The sequence below is a fragment of the Lytechinus pictus genome, unplaced genomic scaffold (assembly GCF_037042905.1).
Source record: "Lytechinus pictus isolate F3 Inbred unplaced genomic scaffold, Lp3.0 scaffold_19, whole genome shotgun sequence".
NCBI classification, from domain to species: Eukaryota; Metazoa; Echinodermata; class Echinoidea; order Temnopleuroida; family Toxopneustidae; genus Lytechinus; species Lytechinus pictus.
This window is the reverse complement of record NW_026974140.1, coordinates 12,356,582-12,367,794: the sequence shown is the minus strand read 5'-3', so window position 1 is coordinate 12,367,794 and position 11,213 is coordinate 12,356,582. Positions and strand designations below refer to the sequence as shown.

The following is an 11,213-nucleotide window of genomic DNA, read 5'->3' as shown; positions in this document are numbered from 1 at the left end:
AATCTTCTGTATACCATCCTCTCCCATCTCTGACCACTCTCAAATTATTTACTGTAGAACATTCAAACCACTAGCGTAAATCCATGACGTCACACTATTCAAGGGGGGGGGGGGGGGGGGGTGACTCAATAGCTCACACCCCCCCTGAACAAAAGGTCCACCGTTTGGATTTATGCCAGTGATCAAACAGTGAGAAAAAAGGATTATTCTACATGTATTTCAAATTGGTGAGCTCTATTACAATTTCAATATTACAGTAGTATTTGTAGACCTAGGGAGCATTTCATGAAGAGCTTTATCAAGTGATTTTCACCTACTATCTTGCTCTCAGCCAATCAGATGCGAGGGTTTCATCATCAATGACATAGCTATCATGAAACTCTCCCCAAGTCCTATTCCTACCGTTAATCGTGGAAGCTGATTAAGACCCCCGCCCCTCCCCACAAAAGAGAAAATACCAAGGCTTCATTTCAAATTGATATATAAATATATATACAGTTTGTGCTTAACATTTCAAGTTAAAAATTGACATTTTCAAATACGTATGGTAAATGCATATTGAAAATTCATGCTTGTGCAATTTATGTTTTTACAGGCTGACAAGTATTTTGCTTCACTAAGGAAGTCAAGCATGTCCTAAGTATGTAGTGATCATGACCGCGGTAATATCATGTAGCTATTACTATAATCAGGGGCCGCGGAAGCGGGGGGGGGGGGGGGGGGGTGTGCTGGGGGGCTTCAGCCCCCCCCCCACTTTTTTCCAAAACCATGTACAAAAATGTAAAAATTACCAAAAAATTGTGATGATTTCACACTAATCAGATTTTTTTTCAATATAACTTCAACTTGAATGTATCTTCTTAAAACGTTAAATACCAAGTTTTTAGTGCACTACAAATATACTGTACATGTAAAGAGTGCAATAGAAGACCTCCTTTCACATTTGTTATTCTCTATCTTCTACACTATCTTCTGTCTTTCCCATTTTTTTTCTTGTTCTTTTCTTTGACATCCCCATCTTTTCTTCAGTGTTGTGTTTCTATTATTAGAACTACAATAGTAGAAATACAATACAGACAAATTTGGTTTGGGGATAATTTCTCTGTGGGATCCAATCATTGATCTAAGTATGCCAAGAAAAGAAAAGTTAGGTACTTATATCGCAACACCATATTGTAAGGTCTTTTCTTCTAAGTTTGGAAGCCCTATTGCCATTGTGAGTTATAGTATTTTGAAACCAAATATGTGCATAGGCCAAAGAGTAAGGTGATCTCTTATACTGATCATGTTTGTGTCCTGTGTTTTAAATCAAGATTCAAATTGCTGTTTAAATTTGAAAAATGTCATTATTTATCAATTATAGATCTTAGAAAGTCAAAAAGGGGCCTAAGCTTTCGATCCTAGCAGAATCTTCATCGGAGGCAAAATGACCCTATTATAGATCTTGTACAAATAGAGGACTATCTCGATAAAGACACATGTGCAGGGAATAATTTTCCTGGTATCACCTCTCAATTTGCTCCACATTCTTAAAGACTGCTACACGCAAAGTATTTTGTGTAGCAGAGTTTTACACAGGACTGTATAGAACTTAGTTGAATTTTTCACTTATTGTCCCCCCCCCCCCCAAAAAAAAAAATGCTAATCAAATTTTGGAAGCAAAATTATTCCCTGCATGTGGAATATATCATAAACAATATTTTCTTTACAATTTTTTTTTTCTAATCATGGCATTATGAATAGAAGATGTTCAAAACATGCATTTATTTCCACCTGTGTTATCATGACTACAGATTGATGGTTACAATTGGGTGGAAAGTTAGTATACCGGCTTTTAGATTTAAAAATGATGAAACTGTCTCTGTAAGGACTCATGTAAGATATGATAAACATGATCAAAGAAAATTGTTCAGGAAAGGCATCTACTTGCCCTAGTTTTACCATTAAATTTTAAAGGACAAGTCCACCCCAACAAAAACCTGATTTAAAAGGGAAAAAATCCAACAAGCATTACCCTGAAAATCTAATCAAAATCGGACGTAAGGAAGTTATGACCTATTTAAAGTTTCGCTTAATTTCACAAAACAGTTAAATGCACATCCTGGTCGGTATGCAAATGAGCAGACTGATGACGTCACCCACTCACTATTTCTTTTGTATTCATTGTATGAAATATGAAAAATTCTAATTTTCTCATTGTCATGTGAAAAAAAAAAAATATTCCTCCCTGAACGTGTGGAATTACCATTATTTTAAAGGTTTATGGTTAAGTCAAGTTGATCCTTGTCATATCTGTAAAAATTGAAATATTGTATATTTCAAACAATAAAAAACAAAAGAAATACTGGTAGTGAGTGAGGGAAATCATGGACTCTCTCATTTGTATATCACTGAGTTGTGGATATAACTGTTTTGTGAAAAATAAGCAAAACTTTAAATGTCACAACTTTCTTATTTTACATCCGATTTTGATGAAATTTTCAGCATTATGCTCGTTTGATTTTTCTCAATCGATTCAAATCAACAATTTTCTGGGTGGACTTGACCTTTAAAAGGCGCTGATGGCTGGAAGGTTAGATTGTCTGTGCACTCTGTACACAGACTATGGTCAAGTGCCCGGTCCTGTCATTGGGATCACTACACAAAAAAGTAATATTTTCATAATAATGATATCCAAAAGAGACTGTGCACACTAATCATGAAATACTGTATGTCTGGTAAGCAAAATGATCATAACATATTATGCAGTCAAGTGATATGAAATGGATTTGGACATGGTCACACAAACTGGATTCAGCAAAGGCTTTTACAGATCCTGTGAATATGGATGGCTGCCTCCGTAAGGACAAATTATCAGTAGGCATAAAGACATGTATTTTATTTGAAGTTCACAAAATTATCACAGTATTAAGGGTAAACCCATGAAAGATTGACTGGGTAAGGCTTTATCATCTTGCAAGTATTTTTCAGTTTCCATGAGGGCTACATCTTCAGGGGTACAGTTGGCCAGAAAGCTGGCTGCTTTTTGTCACAGTTCCTGTCAAACTGCATCTGAATAGCAGTCTCCATACCATGAATGGCTGGTGAATCCTTCCCATACAAAATCTAAAGAGAGAAAAAAAAAGAACAAGAAAAAAATTATTACAAGATAAATCAAAATCATGCTTGACAAAAAAGTCAGTCAAATGGACAGTCTTTAAAAAAAAAACTATTTAAATTTCTACAAACCACATCAAAATACTGCAAACTAAAAATTAATAGATATATAAACAAAAAAGAGAAGTATTCCCCCCAAATCTATTAACACAGTTTGAAATTATGTATTTCATGGTAAAGATACTAGTACTTAATAATAATAATTAAACAAATATCTTGAATAAACAACAAAGCACAGAAACCACCAAAGTTTAACAAATTTGCAAAATAAAAGGAAACAAAATTAGAAAAAATTTGATCATATTCAAGTAGGGCAAATACAGAAAATGAAGTACCGTATCCAATCTTTGCTTCGGACACTTAAAATATACCTCCTGATCTATAGAAAGACTAAAAAAAAGGAAATATTAGTCAAATATGTACAAAGGTAATAGGGAAGTTGAACTGTATGATCACACATTACATAGCAATTTAGCATTAGTGATCTCATTATTCAAATGCTTATACCTTTCTTACTTTTCATTAATTTTTTTCTCAAACTTTTGATGATCTGTTTCTTTATAGGAAAATGGTGTAAAAGTTGCAGTAACGTGGTTTCATTCTCCTAAAGGATCAGGACAACAAAGAGAGGGAGGGAGTTGTTGAGATTGTTAAGATGGAGAGCTTTAACCTCACCTTCATCTCCTCTGCTCTTCTCCTACCAGGCTGTTCTACAGGGGCACCCAATATATGTTTCTTCTTATTCTTCTTGGAACTGGTGAAAGTTATTTCAAATTCATCTTCACAGGGTTCGTCTTCATTTGTACTTTCCCTTGTCCCACCCACATCTTTAGTCCTTTCTACAGGTTTCTTTTGGTTCAGAGCCAGTTTGAGCTCCTTCAGTTCCTCCCGATGCTTCTGGGACTGAAGAAAGAACTGCCGCATCTCCTCGCTCAGTTCTACTTCAAACTCTTCCTCCTCACCTCCCGCGCAGACCTGGCCTTCATCGTCGTCATCCTGTGGCGTCTCGCTGAAACCGCTATAATCAACGTCACTCTGATCAGTTACATACTGTTTGTTGACACGGTATTTCGTTGCTCCTGGATGAGGTTTGTATGGATGATGGCTATGAAAGAAGTTATCATGGTGACGATGATGATGAGTTCTTAAAGGATAAGAGTGCCAAGGTGATGGAGTAAATGAGTGATGCAAATGATGTTGAGGGAAGGTTCTACTCATCATCGAGTTCTGGTACATCCACCATTGATAATGATGCAAGTACTGCTGGAAGGATGCCATCCATACATTCATCAAAGAGTCCTGTACAGGCTTCTGATCCTGCATCCAGGTTTTCATTTTCTTGTAGTGATTCCAGTAACGCTCATATATGGGATCTGAATACCAAGGACCATCACTCGAGTTCTCATCAACAGTCCCATCTATGTCTTCATCTCTTACTGCCTTAGACATGTCTAAAACTGTATGCCTAGTGTAGTAATAATAAAGAGAAGATACATGGCTTAGTTTGGTAAGATGACTTTTTTTTACTAAAATAATAATGAAATAATTTTGAAATTTCTACCCTTACTTCTAAAATCCTTTAGGCTTATTTTAATATGGAAAAGGATATTTCAGTGGGTGGAAAAGGATATTTCAGTGGGTGGAAAAATGATTCAATTACTTTGTCAGTTGTGGGGAAGCAATTTTACGTTTTGTCTATTTCCTTCTGTTAAATAAAAAATAATCAGATTTAAACTTAGGATCGATTACGGCCATAGGCGGCGGAAGCAGGGGGACCTGTCCCTCCCTAAATTTGAGGTGGGGGGGGGGGGGCAGAGCCCCCTAAAATTTCTGTTGATAACCTTTTTTTTTATTGCTTGTCAATTTTGTTTCCTGCGTCCCCCCCTTAATTCAGGTGGACCCCTCTAAATTTTTTGTGGTCTCCCCTAAAATTTTGGTTCGTTGATAACTTTTTTTTTGTGCTTGTCCAATTTTGTACCTGTGTCCATCCCAAAATTTCAGGTGGACCCCCCCTAAATTTTTTGGCTTCCGCCGCCAATGATTACGGCCATAGCCCATAATGATGATAAAGGCATTTGTGAGGCGCCGATTTATCTAGTTGCCTATTTAATGGCGCTCTAAATTACCCGGCTGTAGCTCCAGCTACCAAAGGCGCTTGGTGCATTAAAGGAATTAATCTTGCCGGCACTGGCGGATCCAGGGGGGGGGGCACAGCCAGCCCATGCCCCCCTTTTGAGGCACAATTAAAATTTGTAATGTAAAAATGCTGTTGAAACAGAAGTGTGCTCCCCCCCTTTCGAAAGTGAAGACCTTTTTTTTGCTCTTCAAATTTTTTCGTGGACGAAATCCCTTTAATTTTGGGTCGAAACCCTCATTTTTTTGCTTGTCAAATTCTTTCTCTGGGAAAATGTGCCCCCCCCCCCCCTTTCAAAAAATCCTGGATCCGCCCCTGCTTGCCGGGTACCCATTCACCTCACCTGGGTTGAGTGCAACACAATGTGGGTATATTTCTTGCTGAAGGAAAACACACCATGGCCAGATGGCAGGGATTCCAACCCACCTTCTGATTGAAAGATAAGAGTCGAAACCACAAGACCACAACATTCCCCACACTTGTCAATTCATAATTGAGCACTTGTTTTAGGCTGCGTTTATGCGACCTCAAGCCAGAATCATGATTTGAATCATGATTTGAATCATGATTCAAAACACGAACATTGATTCAAAACACGAACATGAATCACAATATCACAGAATCAGCGTTTAGACGACCTTCATTCCAATGCTGTTTCTCCTCAGATTCGGGCCAATCCAGTGCGCATCACTAGTGCGCAGTTTGACAGAGGAAGTTTTTCGCACGTGTTTCGGCTCTCGAAAAATCTTTTGCTTCCAGAATTCAGTCTATATCTCATTTTGTTTACTTCTATCATATAGGGTCCATATGCTTCTATTCATCTTGTTAGTTTATCCAAAATGGTGTTCGGAAGTGAATTTCAGCGTAGATCCAATTTGATATTGATCCCATATTGATACTGTATACTCAACAACAACTGAGATCATTGTCTGTCCAGTTAATTCATTTAGTTTTATACTAGAACTTGAAGACATGACCAAAAAATGAAAAGTAGTGGACGATGCGATGACCAACACAGAACTTGAACATGACAAGAAATGAATGCGTAGTACATAATCATGTACATACAATGAGCATATAGAGCGCCTTGAGCTTGGCCAGAGTCAAACCGAAAGTAGCCCGACACAACAGTGAGGTCATAGAATCATGATTGTAATCACGATATCGTTTATTCGAACATTTTCGTACGTGATTCTGCAGAAACGTCTTTCCAAACGCCCCTTTTTTTGTGTTTCATGTTTGTGATTCTAATCATGATTATATTCAATTTCGACTAAACGCAATCGTGATTCTGCAGAATCATGATTTGAATCATGATTCAGATCATGATTCTAGGGTAAAAAAGTGGCGGATAAACGCACCCTTAGTTTTACACCCCAAGTTTAGCCCCAACCAAATGTCCTGATATGATTGTCCTCCCATTCCTTTAAAAAAAATGATCTGAAGTGAATGAGGCATCACACTTCAGCTGTTCATGTCATGACATTTGCTTGGATTCTAAAAATCTAATAGACGATCTATTGAAATTGAAGGTGTATTAACTTTATGTGAAACAGTTATAGAAAAAGTACATGTGGCATCTTTTGTAGGAATTCAAATCGATGAATCTTTGTTGTGGAAAAACCAGATCCAATGTATTGATAAATGCATTAGGCGGAAAATTGGTTTGCTTTTTAAATTACGTTACTATGTACCACGGCATGTTCTAATGCTTTTGTATAAATGTTTTATACAACCACACATATCTTTTAGAATTGAAGTTTGGGGAAGTAGCTACAGGAGCCACCTAAATCGTATATATTTGGCGCAGAAAATGGCTATGAGAGCAATTACATTTTCTCCACTTAGAACAAGCTCTACGCCACTATTCGTCAGTCTGGGGGTATTAGGTGTTTATGACTTGCATAAACTTGCAGTATCAACATTTGTTTATGATTTACACAAGGAACATTTACCACATTCTGTAAAGCAATACTTTGAGATGTTAAATCATAGTTACAAAACCAGAGGCAGAGAACATTCCATGCTAAGACTCCCCAAATGTAACACTACACATGGCACTTTTTCTATATCTTTTATTGGAGCAAAGTTTTGGAATAGTTTACCCCAGAGTATACGAGAGAAAAGAACACGGTTTTCATTTCGTAAAAATCTGAAAATTTACTTGATTAATGAAGTTTGATGATTGATATGAGTTTGGAAAAAAATAAAATAAAACAAAGTTGTTTTAGAAGTAGATACATTGAACTTTGATCCTTTTGGGAAACCATTCTCGACTAGCACTTGTGCTAACTTTTGGTTCTCCCTTTAACAGCATTTCATTTGGTACAAAATCACCCATACCATTTATAATTTATGTTCATGCATACAATCAATTTTTATGGTGATTTGCTTCTTGTCAGGTGAAACTGCATCAAGACAAACCACATGATGTTACTCTTTTGTATTATATGCTGATATCACATGCGGTATTATATTGTGTTTTTATTTAGACTATGATTATGTTATGTTATGAATTGCATTTATATGATTCATGTTATATAACACATTCTTGTAAATATGTATTACACATATATTCATTCATGTAAATATGTTAATGTTGTTAATAAATTCAACTCAACTCAACTAATACCCCTTTCATAAACCCATCCTCCAATTAGCCGCCTAAGAGTAATGCGGATAATTCAATAAAAATTGCGTTCACAAACTCCGAAAATAATCCGCACTATTTTTACGAGCGCCCGTCCTGAAAAAGGCGGATAATTGTCATGACAACTGCACACGCCCCCTCCGATGCGGTTGTGTTGGAAAAGGGTGACCTTGACCTTGTGACCGCACCATGGCAATTATCCGCATTATTTGGAAATGCGTTCATGAAGTCAAAATCTGGTCCCGATGCCGCTATTATGCGGATAATAGCAGCATCAAAATAATGCGGATAACTCTGACCAAATTATGCTGCTGGTTTATGAAAGGGGTATAAGGTAAATGTAAGCCGATATGAACAGATTTTGATCATTGCATACCATACGGTATTGATTGATTGACAAGTCTTCATGACACCCAACTCCCAACCCAAGCCTTGGAACATTTCAACCAGGCCTACCTCAAGTCAGGGACGTGAGAGGGACCCAGGGGCCTGTTGCATGACGAGATGAGCGATACGTAGGAACGTCCTAGGACCATTCTTCCGAGATAGGAAGATTGGCGACAAATCAGCGCTATCCGTTTCACGAAGGCAATTTTGTCTTCCAAGTCCGCGACATCGTTTGATATCGATAGTATCGGAAAAATATTTAGTCTTTATCGTCACCTGAACCTTTTATTTCTGAATGACGACTTTACATAAAATCCGATATTTCAATAACAGGAGATCAAATAACGTTATATTTATTACTGATAGTAGAATTGATGTATGGAGCTTACTTTATGAGGTTAAAAGAGAAAAAACTTTAAAGATTCACAAACATAACTAAATAAAATCGAAATTTTCATTATTTCCCTTATTTAGAACATGGTGTCTTTTTAGAGACACCTTTTATTGATATTTCAACGAAAGAGACCCTTGTCCGACATAAAAATTGATTTAACTAAGTAATTTCGACATTTATTAGTTCAATATTCTGTATTTTTATAGAATACTTGTATATAATGATAATTTTGCAAATTATGCGTTAATATGTTATTTGTTGAGGTAAATATAGGGTTTGAATGGAGTAAACAAAATCAACAGTGTCTGATTGTATGAGACTAAAAAGGAAAATATGAGAGGCTGCGTGTGAAAAATATAATTTATTTATTTTATTTGTCAGATATAACGCAAGAAATACAAATGTGAGTGTTTAGAGTATAAACATATCTCAGTTGCATGATGAGTAACAGAAGAAAATGAAAATATGAAAATTGCTGCAAACATGTCCAAGTGGATAAAGTAGTACTTTGCAATAATAATTAAAACATAGAAAAAGGTGTGAATCAATCCGCAATGGAAAAAAAACTTTTACAGAAATAATGCTAAATATGACAACGATCATAAACGCTGGTCATATTTAAAGATGATCACTTAATTTATGGAAGTTTATATAAGAATATAAGGTTTAAGAAATAACATAAAAAATATATATGTTCAACATTTCAAAGTTAAGGAGTATAGAGACTATATGCTATGACATAAGGGCCGAAAGGGGCCTACCCTAAGATTTAAAATGCGCCTCTTCGTATGGACTTTCCATAATCTTTTCTTTAATGAACTTATCTTCATTTGTAATGATTGTGATGGATTCGTAAGCTATAGGCTTAATCTGTATCTTAAATTCAATATTAGCTGCAGGTTTTTTGTTTTGTTTCACTGTTTCAAATCCAACAATTAATTTTCATTGATTAAAATAAATCTCAGCAAAAAAAAATAATTATAATGAAAATAAGATAAAAACTAATAAATGATTTAGCATGTTTAACATCTTAGTTTTGTTTGTCTTGTTTTTTTTGGCTGAATGTTATTGAACACGTTTTTTACCTTACATAATTTCTTTTAAAAGAATTTGTTGTTTATCTATAATGAGAAAGCATGAGGGGTCGGCTAAAGTCTAAAGAGATATAGTGCCGCCCATTTCAAGTATATTTTTTTAATAGAAAAGGGGTGGGGATAAGACGGAGGGAGAATAGAAGAAAACATATTTAAAAAATATTTGGCCCGATACATTACCCCCGGGAATGCATGTACCCCGGAGAAGTTAAAATGACATCCGTTTTTGGTCGTCCTGCCGTGCAAAAAGACGACCTGAAATTGATGACAACTAGCCCCCATATAAAAAATAACTTGGCGCCATCCCAGATAAAATGCATCAGAGTGCAACCAAAAAAATGTTTAGAGGTGATATGTCAGTGTGGCTTGCCGTAAATGCATTTTCTCTCAATGCCGACAGTGGCGGGCGGTGTGCAAAGAAGATCATGCCTACGTAGGACATGTCTGGAGGTGTCTTTCCAAGGACCATTCTTCGTATCGCCCAAATCGGCTTTGTGAAACAGTTGAGCGATATCTCGTTCTTACGTAGAATGGTTCTACAAAAGACCCTTTCATGCAACAGGCCCCTGCTCAAGTGATGACCGACTGAGTGTAGTAAGCTTCACTTCAACTTCAATACCGCTACACTATGATTGCTACACTAGTACACCTAGTAGTACTAGTAGTACAGTGTAGCGGTAGTGAAGTGGAGTGGCTCTGGAGCCTACGGCTACGCCTACGCTTACACTACAGTCGATCATCACTTGTGACTTGTGTTGATTTCAATTCAACTTAACTATCGTATCAAATCTAAGACTAAGTTCACTAAAAACAGTTACCTAGGCCTACTTTTGATTTGAATGAATATCCGTACCGGTACTTAGAGCGCGACCTGGTGGTACTTGGCTTCCTCTACGTCTGATCTAAGTTTAGAAAATCTACTTTCCTTTGGTCAATTCAGCAGCTGTCCAACGTATTTACAGCACTCACGTACGTAGTATCGGAATGCACGTGTACCCGCAGTATAGTATGCACAACATCGACTCGCGCTCGAGACTCGCGAAAAGCAGCCCCGAAAAGCTCAGTTAAAAATGGACAAGCTAAAAAAAGGTAAGGGATATTAATTCTATGAGCGTAGTAATTACACGATTTTTACTGTATGTAGCTAATTCAGGGTGAATCTTTTAAGTAATTTTAAACAACTTAAGAAAAGAATATGAAATTATATGTCTTCCTTTATAAAACATAAAGAAGATTTTTCATGATGAAATTTAATTATATACCCCATCAAGATTAATGGAATCATCATCACTAAAATATGGCGGCGCCCATGCCGATCGACAGACGTCGGGGTGGAGATGTTGTTCCAGCATTTAACTTCGTCTTCTACGTACATATCTTTCTTTGAAATTGTTGGCT

The 11,213-nt window shown here is 36.6% G+C and overlaps 1 protein-coding gene across 3 annotated transcripts; it reads right to left on the bottom strand.

The window, feature by feature from the left end:
* Nucleotides 1–217: 217 nt before the first annotated feature.
* Nucleotides 218–10,866, bottom strand: LOC129260886 (gem-associated protein 8-like). 3 transcript variants are annotated; one of them, XM_054898880.2, is made up of 3 exons: nt 10,669–10,862; nt 3,832–4,621; nt 218–3,105 (listed from the first exon to the last, which is right to left on the bottom strand). In XM_054898880.2, exons 2-3 carry the CDS (start codon nt 4,603–4,605, stop codon nt 2,983–2,985), a joined length of 897 nt encoding a protein of 298 aa, XP_054754855.2. In that variant the 5' UTR covers nt 4,606–4,621; nt 10,669–10,862; the 3' UTR covers nt 218–2,982. The 3 variants fall into 3 exon arrangements, with proteins under 3 accessions (XP_054754855.2, XP_063970392.1, XP_063970393.1); XM_064114322.1 differs by having other exon boundaries at nt 465–3,105; nt 10,634–10,866; XM_064114323.1 differs by having other exon boundaries at nt 465–3,105; nt 10,644–10,866.
* Nucleotides 10,867–11,213: the final 347 nt, after the last annotated feature.